Source organism: Sminthopsis crassicaudata, chromosome 6 (assembly GCF_048593235.1).
Source record: "Sminthopsis crassicaudata isolate SCR6 chromosome 6, ASM4859323v1, whole genome shotgun sequence".
Lineage (NCBI taxonomy): Eukaryota > Metazoa > Chordata > Mammalia > Dasyuromorphia > Dasyuridae > Sminthopsis > Sminthopsis crassicaudata.
This window is the reverse complement of record NC_133622.1, coordinates 239,219,235-239,242,961: the sequence shown is the minus strand read 5'-3', so window position 1 is coordinate 239,242,961 and position 23,727 is coordinate 239,219,235. Positions and strand designations below refer to the sequence as shown.

At 34.1% G+C, this 23,727-nt stretch overlaps 1 protein-coding gene across 1 annotated transcript; it reads right to left on the bottom strand.

Moving 5' to 3' along the window:
• Positions 1–12,221: 12,221 nt before the first annotated feature.
• LOC141546550 (olfactory receptor 5D18-like) lies at positions 12,222–13,157 on the bottom strand. The gene has a single exon (XM_074274482.1). It carries the CDS (start codon positions 13,155–13,157, stop codon positions 12,222–12,224), a length of 936 nt encoding a protein of 311 aa, XP_074130583.1.
• Positions 13,158–23,727: the final 10,570 nt, after the last annotated feature.

Here is a 23,727-nt window from a genome sequence, read left to right as displayed (position 1 = left end):
TAGTCTGGGGGTAAAATGTATATTAAAATGTATATTAACATATATCTACTCACCAGAACAAAGAATCTACTGGATGTTTCATTTCCAAGATTCGTCATATAGACATCATAAAAAGCTATCTTGTAACATGGTAATTTTGTCAAAAGATTTCTCCCTGACCCCTTCCAAATAATCAGGCTCAAAATTAATCTATTTGTGTACATTATTAACAGAGAATCACAATCTCTTTCATTGACTGGATAAGGAGGATGTGGTTCTTTCCATTGTACAGCAAAATTCAAGAATCACAGACATGTCATTTTACTTTATCAGAAACCTGAGTGTGGCATTTTGCTGAGGATCTTACATTTGCCTCTAAGTGCTTTGGGACCTAAGCCCCAGAGATTCTTTACTGGCTCTACATGTGTGATTTCAAAAGAAGTAATTAAAGGAAAAAATGATTGTCACTTTCAAAGAATGTATTTACTAACAATTATATTGATCTTGCACTTTGAATTCCTTCACAAATATTAAAATGGTTTTCCCTTAAGATTATATAATGCATAATTAGAAGCAAATTTGCAAAGAATTGTAAGATTTATTCTTAGAGGACTTGAAATAAGACTTAGCCAGCTTCACCTTAATAGATGCTTATTGAGAGAACAATATATTGTGGCATTTTGGTTATTAATTCAATTGGCTATCTGATTCTGTTTTATGGGAGAGTTCATCCTATTCCCATTTGTAGTTTAAATGACTCTGTATTTCTTGCCATCTTCTTTTCTTCAAGTTATATATATTTTTATTTTTACTCTTTACTTTTATTTCTACTCAGGTTTCAAGGTTTATTTTACTCTTTCTTCTTAAAATCTATCTATGATCAGAGTTATTTTTCTTTTTCTGGTTATTTTTCTGAAGGTTGAGGTCTGCTCTTAGGGCAAAGTAAAGATTATTCCTATCTTCCATTACAGGTGACAAAGGCTATAGTCTACTGTGGCCGGGTGCAGCAGTTCATCCCAATGCTGGGTAGGCATGGCCTTGTCCTGCATATAACTCCACACTACCCATGTTCCCTAAGCTCTGCTTGCACTTGGCTGCCTCTCTCCCATCCTTGCCTGATTGAAACAGAACTTTTCTGAAATTCCTCCAAAATATTTTCTGATGGAAATTTGCTACACTCTAAATATTGATGGGTTCTGTCACTCCAAAAACAGGACAGAAGCTTTATTTGGTGTTGATCTGAGGGTTGCCAGGGAAGGTCTGATAAAAATTTGCCTACTCTCTGCCATCTTGGCTCCACCCCTGGTTCTTTTATTTTCCCCATAGAAATGATTGAACATCTCTTACTTCATTGAAGCTTCATCTTCCCCCTTAAAAAATGATGCTCAGTCTCCTTGAATAGTTAATTTTTGATTATAACCCTAGCTCCTTTACCTTCTACTATATGGTCAGCCCCAATCTTTAATTGTAGAAGCTGTATGATCCTGGGTAATCCTAAATGTTGCTCCTTACACTTGAATTGTTTTTGTCTGGCAACTTGCAGTATTTTTTTCCTTAAGATTGTAGTTCTGGGTTTTTGCAACAATGTTCCTTGGGGTTTTCCTTTTGGGTTCACTGTAAAAAGGTGATTGATGGATTCTTTCAATGAGCATTTCTCCCTCTGTTTTTAGAATATCATGACAGTTTTCCTTAATGATTTCTTAAAGAAGGCTATCTAGGCTCATATTTTGGTCATGACCTTCAGTTAAGCCAATAGTTTTACATCGTCTCTTCTGCATCTATTTTCTAGGTCACCTTTTTTCCAATGAGGTCTTTCACATTTTCTTTCATTTTTTAAATTTTTTTTTAATTTGTTTGACATATTCTTGCTGTCTCACAGAGTCATTAGCTTGCATTTGCCCCAGTCTCATGATTTTCTTCAGTTAGCTATTGTATTCTTTTTTATTTTATTTTTTTTGCATTTGGCCATTTTTTTCAATCATTTTTTCCCTTCCTTTTTCACTTTGTTGACTCTTTCATACATACCTCTCATTTCCTTTCTCTTTTATTCTTTTATATCTCTTATATGCCTTTTAATGTTTTGTTTTTTTTCAGTACTTCCAAGAAGGCTCTTTGGACTTGAGACCAATACATATCACTCTTTGAAATTCCTTCTATGCATATGCTGTCCTTGTCTGAGTTGCTGTTTTGATACTATGATACTAACATTTCCAATTTTAGTAATTTTTCTTTTCCATTTAGTGCTCTTTTTCCTTTTCTTTATTTTTGGTATTTCCTCTTTTAGTACTTTTATGATTGAGTTCTATACCTGGGGTAAAGGAGTACTATGCCAAACTTCCTATGACACTTTGAGCCTTGACTTTGTGGACGGGGGTTATCTTCTTTTTGTAGGGAATAGCTTTGCCTGCTGTTTTCAGGAAAGACTTGGTTTCCCAAAATTTGCCTTTTGAGCTGGGACTGGAAGCTTCCCCACTGATTTAACCTCTAGTGGACCAGGAATTGAGGTTTTAGTTAATGATTTGCTGTGATCAAAGCCCTCTTACCAGCTTTCACAAAGTCTGTTTGAGATGTGCTCAACATCCTCTTCACTCCAATGAGACTCTCCTTTTTTTGAAAATTTTCGAGTGTTTCTTCTGTTGGAGTGGTTTCATTCCATCAAATTGTGTTCAGATGTTCAGCTACAAATGGTTTTCAGGAGAAAATGGGAATGTTTGAATAGCTTCCTGACTTTTCTCCACCATCTTGATCCCACCCCTGAAGAATCCTGTTTCATTTTTCTAGATCCATAGTACATACAAAGAATGTTGTGACATGATAGTTTCCAGATCAGATCATACTCTTACCATTTCTTAGAGAGCAAGCTCAGAATTAATCCATTGCTGCATATTATTAACAGAAAATCAGAAACTTGTCCCCTAACTGGAAAAGGAGGAGGTGATTCATTCCATTTTCCAACCTCAAAAATATATTATTTTACTTTATTCAAAAACTGAGCATGATGCTTCTCTGAAACTCTTACATTTGTCTTTAAGACCCGTGGGACCCAGGCCCTAGAGATTCTCTACTGACCCTATACGTGAGATCTCAAAAAAAGTAATGCAAGAAAAAAAAAAAGATGCCTTGTTATTTCCCTTGCAGTTAGCATTCCTTCACATGTATTAACATCATTTTTTTTCTTAAGATTATAAAGTACATAATTAAATGCAAGTCATTGCATAATTGAATGATCATTTCTCAGAGGATTTAGAGAAAGGCTTGGCCAACATTATCTTAATAAATGCTTATTGAGATAATGTAAACAATATTTCTTGACTTCACCATGATCATGACAATTAAGGCTTTGCAAAAAGTTGGTTTCAGGATAAAGAATTTATTCTTTCATCTATTTTCTTTTGAACCAGAAGATACATAGAATGACTCTACTTGATGATTTGAGTTCAGCCAATTCTACGTCAAGAATCTCTAATCTGGGATACTGCTACTATGATTGCTGGACACCAGCATTCCTCAGCTCATAATATCATCATGAATGTTAGACATGTTTTCTACATTGAATTATTTGGGTACTTTATTTCCTAGATGTTTAAGGCTTTTGATGACTCTAGTGACCAAATATTGATAAAGTTAGACAATATCTACTGCTCCATTCAAGACTCCTAGCCCATGCAAGACATTTCTAATAAGTCCAGTAGAAAATAAAGTTTTAATAAATAGTTGGAATGATCCAAGTGCTTCACTTAATATTGGAGATACACAGAGGATCTTAAATTTTAATGGAACAAATAAGAAATAAACAATAATGTTCATTGTAATGTCCAGGCAAGCTCTCAGGTGGGCCTCAGGGATCAGCCCAAGGCTTTGGGCTTAGTGGAGGAGTGAAGTGAAGGAGGCAGGAGAACAGCCACCATATGACTGGTCAAAATCTGGACTCTGAAGTCTGGAGCCTGAAATTTTCTCTGTGGCTGAGATTGCCATGGCTGAAAGAGCCCTCTGTCTTTGAGACTCCTGTAAATACCTCAGCACAACTACATTACACACTGGGCATGTGCAGCTGTAGAACATCACATCACCACATTACCCTAAGTATACCCCAGCTAAATTGACCACATCATTACATTACATCAGGTATGTGCTTAGAGAATGACCATCTCACACCTAGTGGGTACTTAACTACAAGCACCCTGCTGTCTTAGATTCAAATACACCCTTTCAGATTTCTACCCTCTGCATCTCATGCTTTCTTTTGTATTGGAACAAAAGTGATCATGCCCTCCCTGACTTTTCAGGAAGGGAGGTAAAAACACCAAAAAGAAATGGAGAGTCAAACCAGATACTAGGCAGTTTCCTCTGTGCTGTAGGGTATTTCAAACAACTATATATAACTCCATTAGCATGGGAGGTATTACACAAGCACATATTAGTGTTACTCAGGCTAGTAGTGATGACTCTCCCCATAGCCGGTGCAGGCTCAATATAGTATAGCCAATTTTGACTTATACATGCAAGTAATGATATAGCAAAGAAAATGAATCAACATGGTGTTGTAAAAGATTTCCAGAAGTCTTAGAAGGAGGGTATGTAAATAACAATCACACATATACCTCCTTCAGCAGCCAAGAGATAGTCCAAAACCAATCTATTGTCCATTGCTTCACGTGTCAGGGAATCCAATGATCCCTGAAAGTTTTTGAAGTCCTTCAACAGTTTTTTTAATGTGTTAGGGAATCCAATGATTTCTAAAAATCTTCAAGTCTTGCAACAGTCTCATCATGTCTTGGGAATCCAATGATTCCTGAAGATTTTAAAGTTCTGCAACAGTCTTATGAACAATTTTTGATGTTCATGAGTCGATTGCCATAACTGCCATGCTCTTTCAGTGGTGGACACAATTAGCAATGGAACCCTCAAAACCCTCAGGAATCATTGTATTCCCTGAGATATGATAAGATTGTTGCAAGACTTGAAAACTCTCAGGAATCATTGGATTCCCTGAGACATGATGAGACTGTTGCAGGAAGCTAAAAAGTGCCTATAAGAAAGCTTTTCTTTGAATTCTCCCCAATCTCTGTAGCATTCATACAATCTCAACCACTTCCAAGAACTCCCCCAAATTCAGAATACCTGCTCTGATGGAAAGTCTAATAGAAAGAGAAGAAAACTTTACTGAAAAATCTCATACAATATTTTCTAGAATAAAAAGCAGCACAAAGACTATGAAAAGGATAACTTTTGGAATATGCATCCAATGAATGAAACATTGCATGCAATCGACAGCATCAAGCAACTAAAATGACACTATTAAGCAATTTTAAGAACTACACTTTTAGGGGATATTCAGAAAGAAGTAAAGTAAATGATTAAGGTTAAACTCAGATTCCTTTGAAAATCATGTTTGTAAGAAAACTAAAAATTTGATTAAAGGCATAAAAGATAACCCTGGAAATGAGGAAAATGATCATACACTTTATAATTATTTAAAAACAAACAGTAAATTTCTGAATTAAATAACATAGCTAGGAAATTTGTTGACATTTTCAAATGAGACAATTAGGATGCTAATATCCCACTTTTCTTGGGTTACTCTCCAAGCAAGACTTTCACAAGAATGAATTTGCTAAATATTTCAAACTTGTCCAAGGTATTTTTAAAGTACTTTAAGTAAGGAGATATTTCAAAATATATGATGTAGGAAAAAAATGGTCATCCCTGTAGAGTATTAAGCTATATGTTCAAAAGCATGAATCTAAGATGCAAGTGTGAAAAGAGTAGAAAAATCTTTTACTCTATTATAACGAGCTGTCGTCTCTAGAAGCTGCTGGATCGCTCTCTGGGAAGAGATCTGCTGTGTCTACTCAAATCTTTCAGACAGATTCTTCTTCCTGTAGTGAACCGTTGTCTCCAGGCAGTTGCTGTTAACTCTTGTCCTTAGAAGTGACTTCCCTTCCTGCAGAGAGCCCCGTCAGGCCTGATGTAATGCAGAGAGTTTTTCTTCTTGAAACCTGGCTCTGAATCTCCTCCAGCTCTTATCCTTCTCCAGGCCGATCTGCTCTCTGCGCCCAGTGCTGTCTCTTTTTATCCTCCCAGAGAATGGGCGTGGGATAATGCAAGGGCTTCTGGGAAGAACCACCCCAGCCAATGAGCTTGCCCCCTCTATCAAGTCAACCTGAGTTCTCACCTTGTAATTGTCCAGAAAACCTGAATTCTCACCTAGTAATCCCAACATCTCCCCCTTTCTTTTGATTTAGAACATAGGACAGTCATGACCTTGAAACATAAATCCATCAATATGGGAAGTATTGCAGATAATTACATAAATTACATAAGCACATAGTAACATAGTAACATAACACATGCTAGAAGTATATAACATAATCATAATCATAAATTGAAAATTTATAAATGTCCATAAGTCCATTGTCCATTATTCTCATCTTGTGTGAGGAAGTCCAATGATTCCTGCTGGTTTTTAAGTTCTTTAACAGTCTTCTTATTATCCATGCTCTTTCAGTGTCAGATGTTTCTTAGATCTTCTCCTTTATTTTGAGGTCTTTCTCTTTTTCTGTCTCTCTCTGATGGACAAGGCGAATATGACTTGTTGGCACCCATCTGATTCCTTCTCCTGCTGAAGAAATACAAGCAAACCCTCTCTCCCAGGCAGTTAACCTATCTAATTACATTCTATTTACCACTTTCTAAATCTCTTCTCATCATCTGGCAATTACATTGGAGTTGTTTGCACTGGACACAGCCCTGTTGGTTTAAAAGGCCTGTATTCTCCCCAAGTGTAATCCATTTTTGCAATCTGATTGCCTTTTGACTGACTTATCAGGTAATCCCTTTCTGCCATGTGATTGCTTCTCTGCTGATTGATTAAATCAGAGTCCTGGCCTTCTAAAGGCTCTTTAGGTGTAACATCAGCTGCCATCATGCCCCAAGTCTTTTTTGCCTGGGGCCCTGGACCTGGGCCCCTCATCCCATTTCCCTGAATTATTCTACACTCTGATGCCCAATGGAATCCTCTGTTGCATTTTGGACATGGGGTTTTAGGTCTTCTCTCACCCTGTCTTTTCACTGTATCTCCAAATCTACACTGAGCTCTTAGATGTCCAATTTTTCCACATTGAAAACATCTCCGAGTTTCTCTAGAAGGCCCTTGCCAGGAGGGACCCTGTCTCTCCACATTCATCATTGTCTGGGTATAAAAAGCATTTGTTCCCACTGTAGCACAGCGTCTTATGATCTCCTCTAAAGGAGCATCTTTGTCTAATCCCCATATAATTCTTTTGCAAATCTCATTGGCATTTTCCTTAGCCAGATGTCTGGTCATTATTTCTGTAGCTGAATTTTCTCCAATAGTTCTTTTGACAGCAGTTTGCAAACGTCCCACAAAATCTGCAAAAGGTTCATTGGGACCTTGCTGTATTTTAGTGAAAGCCTCTCCCCGATCTTTCTGTCCAGGGAGGACACCCCAAGCTTTTATTGCAGCCTTAGCAATTTGTTCATATATTGTCATGGTATAATGAATCTGTTCTGAATTCTCTCCATACTGACCTTCACCAGCTAAGTGCTCAAAAGTGAATTGTGTGTTAACTCCTATTTCCAAATTGCATCTGACTTGAATTTTACATAATTCATGAAATTCCGCAAGCCATAATAAATTTTCTCCAGGTTCCAGACATGTCCTTGCTATGGATTTCCAATCATTCGGGGTTAGGACTTCATAAGACAAACCATCTAGTAACATTTTGACATAAGCTGATGTAGCCCCATAAAGGGTACAACCTTTTTTCAAATCCTTAATTTTATTCAAATCTAAAGGTGCATATCTTCTCCTTTTTTTACCTACAGAGTCAGTATTTTCAATCACAGGATATGCATGTATAAAATCACTTATATCCTGTCCTTCTCTTTTAGCTTTAACCAATGCTTTTTCTAATCTTGTCATAGGCTTAGGCTTCTTCACAGGCAATTCTGTTTGTGTTTCTGCCTCTTCCCCTCTTTCTTCCTCCATCTCTGAAGGTGGGGTTGATGTGGGCCTGTCAATAATCTGTTCTCTAGGCAGGGTTGAAGCTTCTTCAAGAGAATCATACCATAATTCCTCATTTAAATCCTCTTGCTCTAGGGAAAGATCTTGATCGTTCCTTTTTTCCTCACACTTCCTCCTCTGTTCATTTTTAGAACTTTTCCTTCTCCTACAACTTGCTTGATAGTTTAAGGCTAATTGAACTATGTTGTAGATATAAAATACTTCTGCAGAAATTGAACGAGGCCCATTTTTTGCTTGAAATTCTTTCATTTCATATCCCACTAGCTTCCATTTATCTACATCTATCTTTTCTTCCTCTAAGAACCAAGGAGATGTGCGTCTTAATGCAGCCAAGAGTTTAGCAATCTGTACCCAGGTTACAAGTAAACTCTGCTCCTCAATTATGTTGATTATACTCTCTATAGTACCACTCCTGAATGGGGGTGGGGCTGAGGTTGCTTCTGGGGCTGGGGTTGAGTCGGCTGAGGTCCAGGGATTGAATTTAGCTAACATGTGCCCCATTTCAGCTATAAGAGATTCCTGGTTTAGCCCTTAACAAGTTAAGTTCCTTATTTATCTATTAGCACGCTCACTTAATCTTTAACAAAGTTTCCTCCTTACTCACGGTTCTGGGTCAGAGAGACTGAGATCTAGATCGGAAGCTTTTCCACTGGAATCAGGACTGTGTCTGTCCCTGTTCGGGCACCAAATTGCGAAGGTCTGGTCTAGCTCTTCTTGTCAGGATAAGCAAAAGTCCTTGCCCCACGTTGGGCGCCAAATATAACGAGCTGTCGTCTCTAGAAGCTGCTGGATCGCTCTCTGGGAAGAGATCTGCTGTGTCTACTCAAATCTTTCAGACAGATTCTTCTTCCTGTAGTGAACCGTTGTCTCCAGGCAGTTGCTGTTAACTCTTGTCCTTAGAAGTGACTTCCCTTCCTGCAGAGAGCCCCGTCAGGCCTGATGTAATGCAGAGAGTTTTTCTTCTTGAAACCTGGCTCTGAATCTCCTCCAGCTCTTATCCTTCTCCAGGCCGATCTGCTCTCTGCGCCCAGTGCTGTCTCTTTTTATCCTCCCAGAGAATGGGCGTGGGATAATGCAAGGGCTTCTGGGAAGAACCACCCCAGCCAATGAGCTTGCCCCCTCTATCAAGTCAACCTGAGTTCTCACCTTGTAATTGTCCAGAAAACCTGAATTCTCACCTAGTAATCCCAACACTCTATGAATATTATATGAAGTGGTAAAAAAATCCCTCTATTTTCCATACAAAAAAGGAATTAATACCCTTTATCCATTCAATTGTGTGTGTTTTCCCAGACTCCTCTTACCCAGCACATTGCCATGAACAGTCAATATTCATTTTAAAATTAAATTGCTGTTTTATTCCCCTTTTCTTTTTGTCATATAATTGTCTGGAACAAAGATATAATAATAATGATTAAGTATATATTGTTCCATAACACTGATATTCTGTTATTCTTGCAATTGTTTAATCACTCTTTATTGGGGATCTGGGTAATTCAGAAAAGGGTAGCATTGGGCAGTCAGAAAGATTTAAGTTTTGTGTCATCCTGGATAGATCACTTAATTCTGTTTCCCTTATTTCTTTATACATGAAATGTTCTGGAGAACTAAAAGGCTGAGTTCTGCAATATCTTCCAAGAAAAATTCACATAGAGTCACAGACTCAGACACATATGAAAACATTGAACAACAGCAACTTTTTTTAATATAAAAATAGACTACATATTTCATTAGGTTCCTTTTTTGTAAAGACAATTTCATTCCAGATTTGAACATATGAAATGCCATAAAATATGCAGATATTTATACCAGAAAAATTAGATAACTGTGATGTTAAGTTCAGGGGAAACAATTGACAAAATATATTGTGTCAGAACAAAATTACCAAATAAAAAGGAAGGGGAGAAAGTGACAGATGACTTTCATTTAGCCTCCTTTTCAACTGCATCAACCAAGCAGAAAACAAGATAGCATTCTTAGAATCTAAAATGTGGAAAGTATCTGGAATAAAATAGTTGGTTTTTCGTTTTGTTTTGTGTTTTTTTTTTTTTTTTTGGTGGGTAGAGGGTAGGAGAAGAGAATTCAGATTCAGACGATACATTATCATTTTTATCTTTGTTTGCTTCAAGAAAAGGATCAACTTTAATTTACCCTAACAAATAAAGACATATCTCATTTGAGATAGAATAAATATTTGTTGACACCTATATATTCTCACTTTTAATTTGGATTAAGAGATTGCAAATCCATTTAAAAATAGTTTTAATTTCAAAGTAGCATTGAATCACCATACATGTTTGTTCTCAATAAGGACATATTGGTGGAGTAAGTATAAAATTGGGGTTTACAAACTAATTGACTTTTTCTCAAAATGAATTTTTCATAAGAATTACTTCTTGGAAAATCTTCCTTTTGGGGGAAATTAATATTTTCCCTATATTTAATGATGAGGTATTGTATTAGACCAGGCTTTTTTTTTTCTTTTTCTATTTCTTCATCCAGAAATCATCCAGTGTTGGGAATTCTCTAAGCTTACCTGAAATCAAGATATATAATGAGATAGTAAAAGAAATCAAATGTTTAAATTGATTGAATGTTTTCCTGCTCATTGTGCTTACTTATACAGATTAGGAGAAAATGTTGACTACACCTATTATCAAGACATGTTTAATGGAAACTGATATCTCTATGACCAAAATTTGAGTGACCTAAGTCATATACCCCAAAATATGTTGGCAATAACTGATCTTTGTGATCCCACTACCATGAAAACTCTGATCTAAGAGATGTAACCTAATGATCTCTCTCTTATTAATAATCTGCTGGAATTATTAATAAAATGATTAAATTACTAAAAATTATGAGTTATAATTTTTAATTTTCTACTTGCCTCAACAAAATTATACATTAAGGACTATGAGTGAGTGTGAAAGGATAAGTCAGTTCTCCAGATAGCCCCACAGCTGTGGATCATAACACACTTGAAGGAATTTCAAATCAGCCTTTACTGACACAGATGTTGCTTGTGAATTGGGAATGAAATAAATTGGAGGAAAGAGGCAAGAAGAAGGAAGCCAGAGAATACAACTACCTCTTAGTCTCCTTGTATCATTATTATCCTCTCACATGAAAGAATCTATTCTGCTGGTCAGAATTATATCCTCAGCAGCCACTAGTAAGTGACTCCCATAATAATTGTATCAAAATTATTTGATCTTGTTTAATGCTTTGCAATTATTATTAGAAATATCCATCAAATTGTATACAATTACTTATACCTACAACAATGTTATTTCTGGACATATATGTACATCAATGTAAGTGGATGGATTGCATATGCATATACATGTTTATGTAAATATGTACATAAATTTGTGCATAAACCCACATAATATGAGTATAATTAATGCATGTCATTGGGGAAAGGGGGATTAGAAAATACTTCAGCTCTAGAAAGCAGTGCTACTTCTAATCAGTATAGAAAACTAGAGGTACAAAAAGATAGTAAAGTAGTACATTTCAGAATAGTGGGATACATCCACTATTTTCAGAAAATATTGCATTCCTGTTGGGTAGTTTACAATTGTATTGAATTACATGAACCTGATACTATTTCTGAGTGTTTGGTGATATTCTTTTTTCCTCATTATAATCAACAATAATTTCTCAGTATCTTATTTTCTGGCATGACCTCTCCTGTATCCAAAATATTCAGTCACAAGCTCCTACATATAGATTAGGATTTATAGATTAGATCTACATCTAAAAACCAAACCTGGAAGACCATATTTTACTAAATATCTGGTCTTAATAATGTAATTGTATTTTGTTTGGCATTTTAATGAAATAATATTTAGGGTGATGTGTGGGTGCCCAATCCATCCTACACAGTAAAGATCAAGGTTATTTGGATATCTTTTTTTTCCAGTGTTCATATTCTTCCTTCTCTTATGCAAGGATTCACAACAGTGGAACATAGTTGAAGTAGCTAAAACCCTGTACAACAGATGAGGACAAGAGGTACTGAATGTATTATTTTTTTTTTCATTTAGGGGAATAGGAGCATCAATTCAAGTAGCATATTTAAATAACAGGTGTTTCTATTGTTTTCCACTGTTTGCTATTGGTTTAGTTGCTATCATCTTTGGTAGAACTGGTGATGAAGGTGATGATGATGATGATAATTTAGTGAAAATCATTTTTTGTTCATTAACTTCCTGATTGTTTCCTTCACTTCATTGTTTCTTAGACTGTATATAAGGGGGTTCAGCATAGGGATGACAACTGTATAGAAAACAGAGCCCAATTTAGTGGTAAACCAGGAGCTTTTAGTGTTGGGTATACAGTAGAGGAATAAGACTGTTCCATAGAAGACTGCAACAGCTGTCAGATGAGAAGCACAAGTGGAGAAGGCTTTATGCCTTGCCCTAACTGAATGCATTTTCATCACAGTTACAAAAATAAAAATATAAGAAGAGGTTATAACCATGAGTGTACTCAGCATATTAAAATTGGCAAATATAAAAAGTATCAGCTCACTGAAGTGTTTATCAGAGCAGGAGGCAGAGAGTATGCCAGAATACTCACAGACAAAATTATTAATAATATTAGTCCCACAAAAAGATAATACAAGGAGAGAGTAGGTGAAAAGCAGAGAGAAGAGTATGCCCCAGGAGTATGCTGCAACCATCATTAGAACACAACGTTTCTGGGACATGATGACCATGTATAAAAGGGGATTACAAATGGCCACAAAACGATCATATGCCATCACTGCCAACATGAAGGTGTCAGTCAAAGCACAGTTAGCAGCAAAGAAGAATTGTGTGATGCAAGCAGAAAAAGATATTGCCCTATCTTCTGCAACTAAGTTTTCCAGCAGTTTTGGTGCAACAACAGTAGAGTAACAGAAATCCACAAAGGATAAGTGTTTAAGAAAAAAATACATTGGCGTATGTAATTTGGTGTTCATAATAATGACTGTAATCATTCCAAGATTACCCATCACAGTGATTGCATAAATAGTCAAAAATATCAAAAAGAGAGGAATCTGAAATTCTGGGTAATCAGAAAATCCCACCAGAATGAAAATGACTGGAGCAACACTGTGATTTTTGCTAGATGTCATCATGGCTGAAGTTGAAAGGAATTTTAAAATATATCCTGAAAAGAAGAATAGTGAAATGAGAGGGTGATACGGTCAACAAATAAAGACAATTAGAGGACATTTAATGAAATCACGTTTCCATCATGAAAGCCAAGATTTCCTAGTCGATAAAAGATCGATCTTGAATTCAGAAAGTCTTAGATTCTTCTTTCCTTTGACACATACTTAACTGTGATTCTCCCACCAATACTTAACCTTTCAATATTCAAGGCAACTCACTAATATTTCAAAGTTACAGGTCAAATTCCAGTCTAATTGGGAGTTTTAAGTCCATAATGAAATCAATTTATGTCAAAGAAATAATAGGTCTACAAAATTAGTACTAATTCATTTGTGAAATTAGATTTTACTGAAAACTCGAATTTGTGTTTTGTGAAAATTTTCATAAAGGATACATGAAGACAGGAGGGAATAAGAGGCACTCATAACTTAGAGGAGAGCAAAGGACCAAGTAAAGAGAGATATATTATGTTTGAACAGGGGTGTAGAATTAGGGGTGACTGATAGGATCTCTCATGTTTTTGAACACAACAGCCATAAAACATTTAATAGTCAGTATGAAATGATGCAATTGAAAACAATGTCCAAATGCTGAAAATTCTGAATGGAGAAAATCCAAAAAATACATTTCTTTCCTTGTTAATTTTCCTAACATTTATTTCCAGACAGGAATAAAACAAATAATCATTCATTTTTATCTTTATTTCTTTTCAATTTTTCCCTACTCAATTTTTGACACTCTTTCTGGAATGTCATCATTTAACTTAGTTATCAAAATTCCTATATGTTTTTATCTATAATTTCATCTCTCTTTCAAGTCTATTTTCTAACAAATTTGTGTGCATTTGTGTATGTGTGTATGTATAGATGTATATCTATCAATATGCATATATGTATATATAAATATCTATGAATAGAGATATCTCTTTGTCTATTTTTCTATCTATTTAGTTTGTTTATCCTCTTGCTGAATTATTATGTGATTTCTAAGCAGGGGCTGGGAATTAGAGGAAACACTTCATATAAATTTCAGAATTTATATTTGACACAAATAGTGTACATTTTTCCAAGCTATACGGAATGGAAAAATTAGCCTGCTATTGTTTGTTAACAATAGTGTTTGTTAATTTTGAATATATTCTCTAAATACACTTGAATCTCAAAACTTGTTATCTACTCTATAAATTTTGAAGAAATTTTTAAGAAGGAAAGCACACTACAATTGGGGTTAAGTAATTTGCTTATGATCACACAGCTAGTGTTAAGTGTCTGAGGCCAGATTTAAACTCAAGTCCTCCTCACTTCAGGGCTAGTGCTCTATCCACTGTGCTACCTAGCTACCCCAAGTCCATTTTCTTTTACTATGATCCTTTATTTAAAACTTTACCAAACTTTTACTATAATTCTTACTGCTCTCAAATATAATTTCTAACATTAGAAGAAATATCTTCATAGTCAAAAATATTCAGCCATTTATGCTGTTAAAAATAGTGTTGACGGGAAATAGAAGGTTAGATAGTCACTACCTAAAACAAAACAAAACAAAACACAACAACCAAAAACCATCATTTCCTACTATTATGATTCTTACTTTTCAAATGTGACATATGCAGTAATAGATTTAATACAATTATCATTTGATGGGGTCAAAGAAGAGATTCTGCCCTTTGATTAACTCTAAAATATAGTTTGAGCAGAAATAGGGGAAAATTCATTTTGAACAACAAAATATTCTGATTCAGAAAGCTGAGCTCCTGGTGTATTCACCTGAGACTTGATGGAAGAAGTCTTTGGTATTATCTGAAAGAGCCTCTGTACTAGAGTATCTGAAAAGCTAAAAGTCAATCATCAAGTGCATTACCTGACATTCAATTTTTTACATTGTTTTATGCTGAAAAAAATACCTTCTTCCACAACACTATCTCCATAATGTTTTCTTAAATGAAGGCACTTTTTTTCAGCTAAACTATACTAATCATAATTCCTTGAAATCTCCATTTGGTATTGGCTAAGAAATAGACCGGTAGATCAGTGGAACAGATTAGATACAAAGGACAAAAAAGGGTACATCTATAGCAATCTAATCTTTGACACACCCAAAGATACCAACATTAGGGATAAAAATTCATTATTTGGAAAAAAACTGTTGGGAAAACTGGAAATTAATATGGCAGAAATTAGATATGGATCCACACTTAACACCATATACCAAGATAAGATCAAAATGGGTCCATGATTTAGGCATAAAGAGGGAGATAATAAATAGATTAGAGGAACAGAGAATAGTCTACCTCTCAGACTTGTGGAGGAGGAAGGAATTTATGACCAGAGGAGAACTAGAGATCATTATTGATCACAAAATAGAAGATTTTGATTACATCAAACTAAAAAGTTTCTGTACAAACAATACTAATGCAAACAAGATTAGAAGGGAAGTAACAAATTGGGAAAATATTTTTAAAAGCAAAGGTTCTGACAAAGGTCTCATTTCCAAAATATATAGAGAACTGACCCTAATTTATAAGAAACCGAACCATTCTCCAATTGATAAATGGTCAAAGGATATGAACAGACAATTCTCAGATGATGAAATTGAAACTATTTCCACTCATATGAAAGAGTGTTCCAAATCACTACTGATCAGAGAAATGCAAATTAAGACAACTCTGAGATACCACTACACACCTGTCAGATTGGCTAAGATGACAGGAACAAATAATGATGAATGTTGGAGGGGATGTGGGGAAACTGGGACACTAATACATTGCTGGTGGAGTTGTGAAAGAATCCAGCCATTCTGGAGAGCAATCTGGAATTATGCCCAAAAAGCTATCGAACTGTGCATACCCTTTGACCCAGCAGTGCTACTACTGGGCTTATATCCCAAAGAAATACTAAAGAGCGGAAAGAGACATATATGTGCCAAAATGTTTGTGGCAGCTCTTTTTGTTGTAGCTAGAAACTGGAAGATGAATGGATGTCCATCAGTTGGAAAATGGTTGGGTAAATTATGGTATATGAAGGTTATGGAATATTATTGCTCTGTAAGAAATGACCAACAGGAGGAATACAGAGAGGCCTGGAGAGACTTACATCAATTGATGCTGAGTGAAATGAGCAGAACCAGAAGATCACTATACACTTCAACAACAATACTGTATGAGGATGTATTCTGATGGAAGTGGAAATCTTCAACATAAAGAAGAGCCAACTCACTTCCAGTTGATCAATGATGGACAGAGGTAGCTACACCCAGAGAAGAAACACACGGAAGTGAATGTAAATTGTTAGCACTAATATCTGTCTGCCCAGGTTACACGTACCTTCGGAATCTAATGCTTATTGTGCAACAAGAAAATGGTATTTACACACATGTATTGTATCTAGGTTATATTGTAACACATGTAAAATGTATGGGATTGCCTGCCATTGGGGGGAGGGAATAGAGGGAAGGGGGGCATAATTTGGAAAAATGAATACAAGGGATAATATTATAAAAATATATATATATATATAATAAAATTATTAATAAAAAAAGAAATCTAACATTAATTCTTTCTGATTTTATTCATACAACTGCCCCTGCCTTTAATGTCCTTGATCCTCATGCTACATTTCCTTCAGGATTTCTTCCAGTTTGATCTTTAATAAGAATTTTCTCAGTAGCTAGCCTTATTGACTGCACTTTATCTTAAAATCAGTTATACCAATTATCTATAATAGTCAATAGGTATTTAGTTTGCGGTCTCTGATATCTGCCTTTGTGTATTTTGTTTGTGTGTGTGTTTGTGTGTGCATGTGTGTGTATGTATATCTTCCTACATGGACTATGTGATCTTGAATTGAGAGGCTAATACTTCTTAGCATCCTTGTGACTTACCACACAGCTCACAAAACAATAACTATCTCTTTAATACACAAAGATGATAGTGAAAAGGATAATATGAGAACAGTACCTACCTTCTTTGTCTGGCAGTTCCTTTCAAATCAAAGGATTTGCAGAAGTTTTCTAGTAGCAATCTTTGTTTTTAAATAGGATTTTAAATAGGAAATAGAAGAGGTTTTCTATATATAACTACAGTAATCAACAAGTTAGAGAAGGTAATTCCTAAATCCATAGATCAATGAATATTGAGCTTGTAAATGGTAGCAAAAATGACCATTAATAGAAAATATCTTGTTCCCCAATATTTTATCAAAATCAGAATTAAGCTAGTAATGAATATTTGAATCATCTATGAAAATGGAAAATTAAATCACATTTTGAACTGACTGTAGCAAAGCAATAAATGTCTCTTCATGGACAGCAAAACTCAGAGTGAAAGACATGTGTTCTTACTGTGCAAATCACCTGCTTCCACATGGATGCTGCCAGTTTTATTTGTATCTAAACAAAGTGTGAAAGAAATGCCAGAAACTAATGAATTGGCCTGGCTTAGGCCCAAACAAATAATAAGTGGAAATGATGCCTTTAGAGAATTGTATGTTCTTGAAATCAGAAGGGATGGTTACTATCCGAGGTTTATTTTCCATTCATACTATTTGGAATTGACTAAAATCTCTTTTGCTATTATTAATCAAGAAGTCTCCTAAGATGAAGCAATAGGAGAAAAGTATAATCCAAAATATTATAAATATAATTGTCTTTCTTAGTAATTGACCTATAGTGGGGTTGAATTTGGACTGCCCAATATAAGAACATTATAAACAGGTGCACCCCAATAGGATAAAAGGTAGGATAACAGAATTACTTCCACCTTTGTTTTAAAAGATTTATTACTGCCCTACTTTGCTTCAAGTCTGAGTTAAAACCCTACCTCTTACAGAAACATGTTCCAATATCCTTTTAATCTTAGTCTTTTTATGCATTTTAATTTTCTCTAATTTTTTCTAATTAACATATTAATTAATAATATTCATATTCATATAAAATAACATATATATACATATATATAAATATCAAATCATTTTAAAATAAAATATATATATAAAATCATATAAAATATATTTATGGAGAGAGAGACATAAATATGAATATTTTTGTGTTTTCTTCTTTACATTACACAATCTTCTTTAATTAAGAAACTCTTATGTTTCTTTGTATTTTTAATGCTTGGCATGGCTTTGACACATTGAAGTCAGTTAGTCATAGAGGATATTTACATATAGAAATTGCTTAGGATGTGCTAAATAATTTATAAATCTTATGTGCTCTGACTAGTAACAACCTTGGAAAATAGGTTCTATTTTTCATTTCCATTTTGCAGATGAGGAAACTGAGTCAATACTATACTTTCATCCATAATCATTCTCCATAGTTCCCTCTCTAGATGTGGATGACTGTTTTCGTCACAGGTCCATTGGGATTTCCTAGAATGAGATCATTATTAAATGAACCAAGTCTATCACAGCTGATTGTCACACAATCTTACTGTCTTTTATTCCTGGGTTTTGTTAATAACTTATAGAAATGCTAGTGATTTATGTGGGTTTATTTCATATCCTGGTGCTTTGCTAAAACTTTTAATCATTTCTAGTATTTTTTTTGGATAATTCTCTAGGTTTCTCTAATATAACATCCTATATTCACAAATATTAACACCATTTTCCCCTAAGAATTTATAATCAGATACAAATGTCAATATGGTAGAATGATTTATCCTTAGAAAGACTTGGCCAGCACTTCGAATAAATGCTTTCTGAAAGAATTGAGTAAATGTATATTGACTTCGTCTTGCACAGGACAATTAAAGCATTGGTGACACTTAGCTTCAGAATGAAGAATTTCTTCTTTACTCGACTTGAATGCTTGAATGACTCTATTTAGTGATCTGAGCTTAGCCAAGCCTAAGTCAAGAATCTCTGCTCTATAGATTCTTCTTCTATGACCATTCAACACTAGATGTTCTGAACTTGTAATATCATCACCACTGCTAACTATGTTTCCTTTGTGAAATGATATAGGTAGTTCATTTCCTAGACACTTAAGGCTCTTGATGACACCAGCAACCAGCTACTGTTGTGGTTAGGAAAGAAGAAATGAAAGAAGAGAAAAAAGATCAGGTTTTATTCTGTATTAGACAGTATCAGTGGTTGTTTTTGTTTTCCTTTAGAGTTAAATGACACTCCTTTTAAATTGTACTATCTCATTCTATTGTTGTGAGTAACTAAATAATTTAAAGTTCATCATTATGCAAAATTGCTTTTCCTGCGTATAATGTTCTTTTGATTCTCCTCACTTCATTTGGGATCAGTTCATATAAATCTTTCCAGGATTTTCTCCCTTTAAATAATCCTGCATGCTGCTTCTTACAGCACAATAATGTTTCATCACAATCATTTACCCCAATTTGGTCAGTCATTGAGTAGATACACAATGTCCAGTTCTTATCCACCAAAAAAAAAAAAAAAAGGACAAGTGCTTTAAATATTTTTCACTTTGAAAATCTCTTGGATAAAGACCTAGAAGTAGTGTGAATGAATTAAAGGGTGTTCATAATATTATAGCCCTTTTCTTGGATAGCTCCAAATTGATTTGTACAATTATTATATCAGTTTACCATACCACCAAAAGTGCATCAGTATCCCAGTTTTTCCAGATTCATACTTTTTTATCATTTTACTTTTCTGTCATATGAACCAATCTGATACATATAAGTTTGTACTTCAAATTTGTTTGAATTTGCATTTCTTTAATCAATAATAATTTGCAGCATTTTTATAGGACTAGAAACAGTCTGAAAATTGCCTGTTCTGTTTAACATGTATGAGACTGACTGCGATCTAGGAGAGGGGTTGGAGGGAGGGAAGGGAAAAATTGGAATAGAAGTGAGTGCAAGGGACAATGTTGTAAAAATTACCTATGCATATGTTTTGTCAATAAAAAGGCATAATTAAAAAAAAGAAAAAAATATATTTAACTATATACCTTAGTACACAATAAATACATCTAAAAAATAGAAAATATAAACCTGACTAACAACACATAAAAAATTGCCTGTTCATGTGCTGTAACCATTTATCAACTATGAAATGACTAGCATTTTTATTAACTCAATATTCAATATCTCTGAGAAATGAGGTATTTATCAAATACTTAATGCAAAATTCTCACACCCCGATTTTCTGCTTTCTTTCTAATTTTGATTTCATTGGTTTTGTTCATGTATATCTATATCTACATTGTGTCTATATCTATTTATATAAAGAGATAGAATAATAGATAGAAAGATATGCAAAATGACTCATTTTCACTTTGAAAAATTCAGTATATTCTATTTGGGCCTACATATGTACCTCCTGTATAGATCAGTTCAATAAATTATGCTTTCCTAATTTGCTTATGGTATCATAGATTTTGTGCAATCTATATAAACTATATAACCATTTGGACTTAATCCTAGTATATGATGTAATATGCTGATGTATAACTAGTTTGTCCTATACTACTTTCAGATTTCCTAGCAATTTTTTTGTTGAACAATGAATTTTTGTTCTAATAGCTTACATATTTGTTTATAATATCAAGGATAATTTATTACAATATATTGTATAGCAATAATACTCCATTGATAAATCCCCTATTTCTTAGTTAACATTAGATTATTTTGACAATTACTATTTTTTAACAACACTATCTTTCTTATTAAAGAAGTATTCTTCTTGGGCACAATTTCCACAATAAAATAAAAACATGTGAATTTAAAAATCATATGGTAGGACAAAAAAAGTTCAACCAAAATAAACAGATATCCATCAATTAAGAAGTATATATTAAACATGTTTAAGTGCTACAGTGTAATAACTGCATTAGTACTCTAGATATCTTAGAATCAGCCAGAGTCAGGATAAGCAAAAGTCTTTATTCTTTGTCTTTTGGGGTCTCTGTCAGGGGAATGGATATAGGAATCTCCACACATCCTTTCTCTTTTCTACCACCAAAGAATGATTCTGCTTGTCCTACTCCACTCTCTGATCTCTCTCACACTTCTCTGTCTACACCCACAGATCCAGCCAGCACAGAATAGTTGGGCAGGGTCATTCTCCAAGTATATATTATATATAGCATATAGAGTATCGTCCAATTGGCAATTAGATTTAAGTCCTGGGTTATCTAAGTGCATCTGCTCAGTTCCAGGCCTTTACATCTCCCTCTTTCTTTTGTTTTAGAACACAAGTGGTCACACCATCTTTGACTTCTCAGGGAGGTGAAAGCACTAAAAAGAAGATATACACGCTCTCCCTGACATCTCAAGAAGGGAGATGAAAAGCACCAAAGGGAAATGGGGATTACCAGAGTGTTTCTGGGCTGAAGGGTCTTCTTAGAAACAGGTATGCACAAACCCATCAACATGGGAGGTATTACACAAGCACATATCTCTGTTCTTAAGGAGAGGTTTTGTATTGTAAGTAACGTAGGGTATACTTCATATCCTAAATATGTAAATTTGTAGTGGCCAGAAACTGGAAACTGAGGGGATGCCCATCAATTGGAGAATGGCTGAATGAATTGTGTTATATGAATATTATGGAATATTACTGATGCTGAGTGAAATGAGCAGGACCAGGAGATCATTATATACTTCAACAACAATACTATATGATGATAAATTCTGATGGACAAGGCCCTCTCCAACAATGAGATGAACTAAATCAGTTCCAATAGAGCAGTAATGAACTGAATCAGCTACACACAGCAAAAGAACTCTGGGAGTTGGCTATGAACCACTATATAGAATTCCCAATCCATCTATTTTTGTCTGCTTACATTTTTTATTTCCTTTACAGGCTATTTGTATACCTTTTCAAAGTTCAATTCTTTTTGTACAGCAAAATAACTGTTTAGACATGGATACATATATTGTATTTAACTTACATACTTTAACATATTTAACATGTATTGGTCAACATGCCATCTGGGGGAAGAGGTGGGTGGAAGGAGGGGAAAAGTTGGAACGAAAGGTTTTGCAATTGTCAATGTTAAAAAATTACTTATGCATATTTTTTTGTAAAAATTTTAAAAAATTAAAAAAACTTTAAAAATTAAAAAAAGAAAGATTAAGTACATGGTATATAGTGACAAAACTAATAAATTTGGGAACTCAAAAAAAAAAGAAAATTCAAATTTACATTATACTATATTATGTTATCTTTGTTTACTTCAAAGAAAAAAAAAAAAAGAAGACCAGATGAAAATACCCTAACAATTAAGCAGACATATAGCTAGAGATAGAATAAATAATATTCAACTCTTATTATTTTTCAAATGACAAATATTTATTTTAACAGAATATAAATCTATTTAAAACAGAATTAAATTGAAAGTAACATTTTATAATCATTTTTTTCCTAATCAGGGTATACTAGTGGTAAAATATTAACTTGGACTTTGAAATGTAATTGAGTCATTAAAAAATTGCTTGAGAATTACTGTTTAGGAAATCCTAACCATAATGACCATGTTGAAGATAATTTTATCCTTTTGAATGTTTTGCAATCATCATTAGAAGTAGACAAATTTTATGAAATTTTAACTGCAAGAGTAACTGCAATATTTATGAACATATACATGGATGCATATGGATGGGTATATATGTGCCTGTTTATATGTCTATGTAAACATGTATGCATATGTATGACCCCAAAGTATTTGTGTATAAAATAAATAACTAGAATTGGAGACAATAAGAATTAGAATTTATCTTGTCTTTAGAAAGTGATGCTTCTACTAATCTTTAAAGGAAGTTAAAACTACTAAAATGCAGAGGTGACAAAATAGTATCTTTCAAAAAAGAGATACACAATGAATATTATCAGAGAATGTTGCATTTGCATTAGGTTATTTACCATTACGCTGAATTACATGAACATCAGCAATAAAAAAATTAATAACTATTGTGTTTTCTGTCTTATTTTAGGGGGGAAAGTTTTAAGGTGATAGAAAGGAGGTCTAATCACACTACCTATAAAAACTAAGGGAATTTGAGAAGTTAATGCCAGGGATTTTTTATCATTTGTTTTTCTTTCTATTTGTTTTCATTTCAGAAAAGAGATTTAAAAGTGAATATTTTCAGAAAATGTTAAAATTTCATTAAGTTGTTTACAATTGCACTGAATTGCATCAATATCAAGAACAAATAATGAATAACACTGTATATTATCTGTTATTTTAGGGAGATAAATTTTATGGTGTGAGGATGGAGGCCAACACACTTTACTATAAATAGTAAAGATTAAGAAGATTTTGGCAGCTATATTTTGTTTAATTTTGTTTAATTTTTTAGATTTTGCCTTGTTTTTTTTTTTCACTTAGCCATTCACTAAGTGCATTCACAAAGTGTGACACATGTAAAATAATTAATTCTAGATATCAGAGGAGTATTAGGTTAGAGTTTCTGAATGCATTCGTTATTAATTTAAGGGAATGAAGTCATCAATTTGAATGGAATATTGAAGGAATGGATGTTGATGTTGATGTTTAGTAGTTGGTCTCTCTGTTGTTGCAATGGTGATAATGGTGATGATAAAGATAGTA

Bases quoted from the DNA above. Each gene is read 5' to 3' on its own strand.
- LOC141546550 (XM_074274482.1), bottom strand. From the start codon at position 13,157: ATGATGACATCTAGCAAAAATCACAGTGTTGCTCCAGTCATTTTCATT.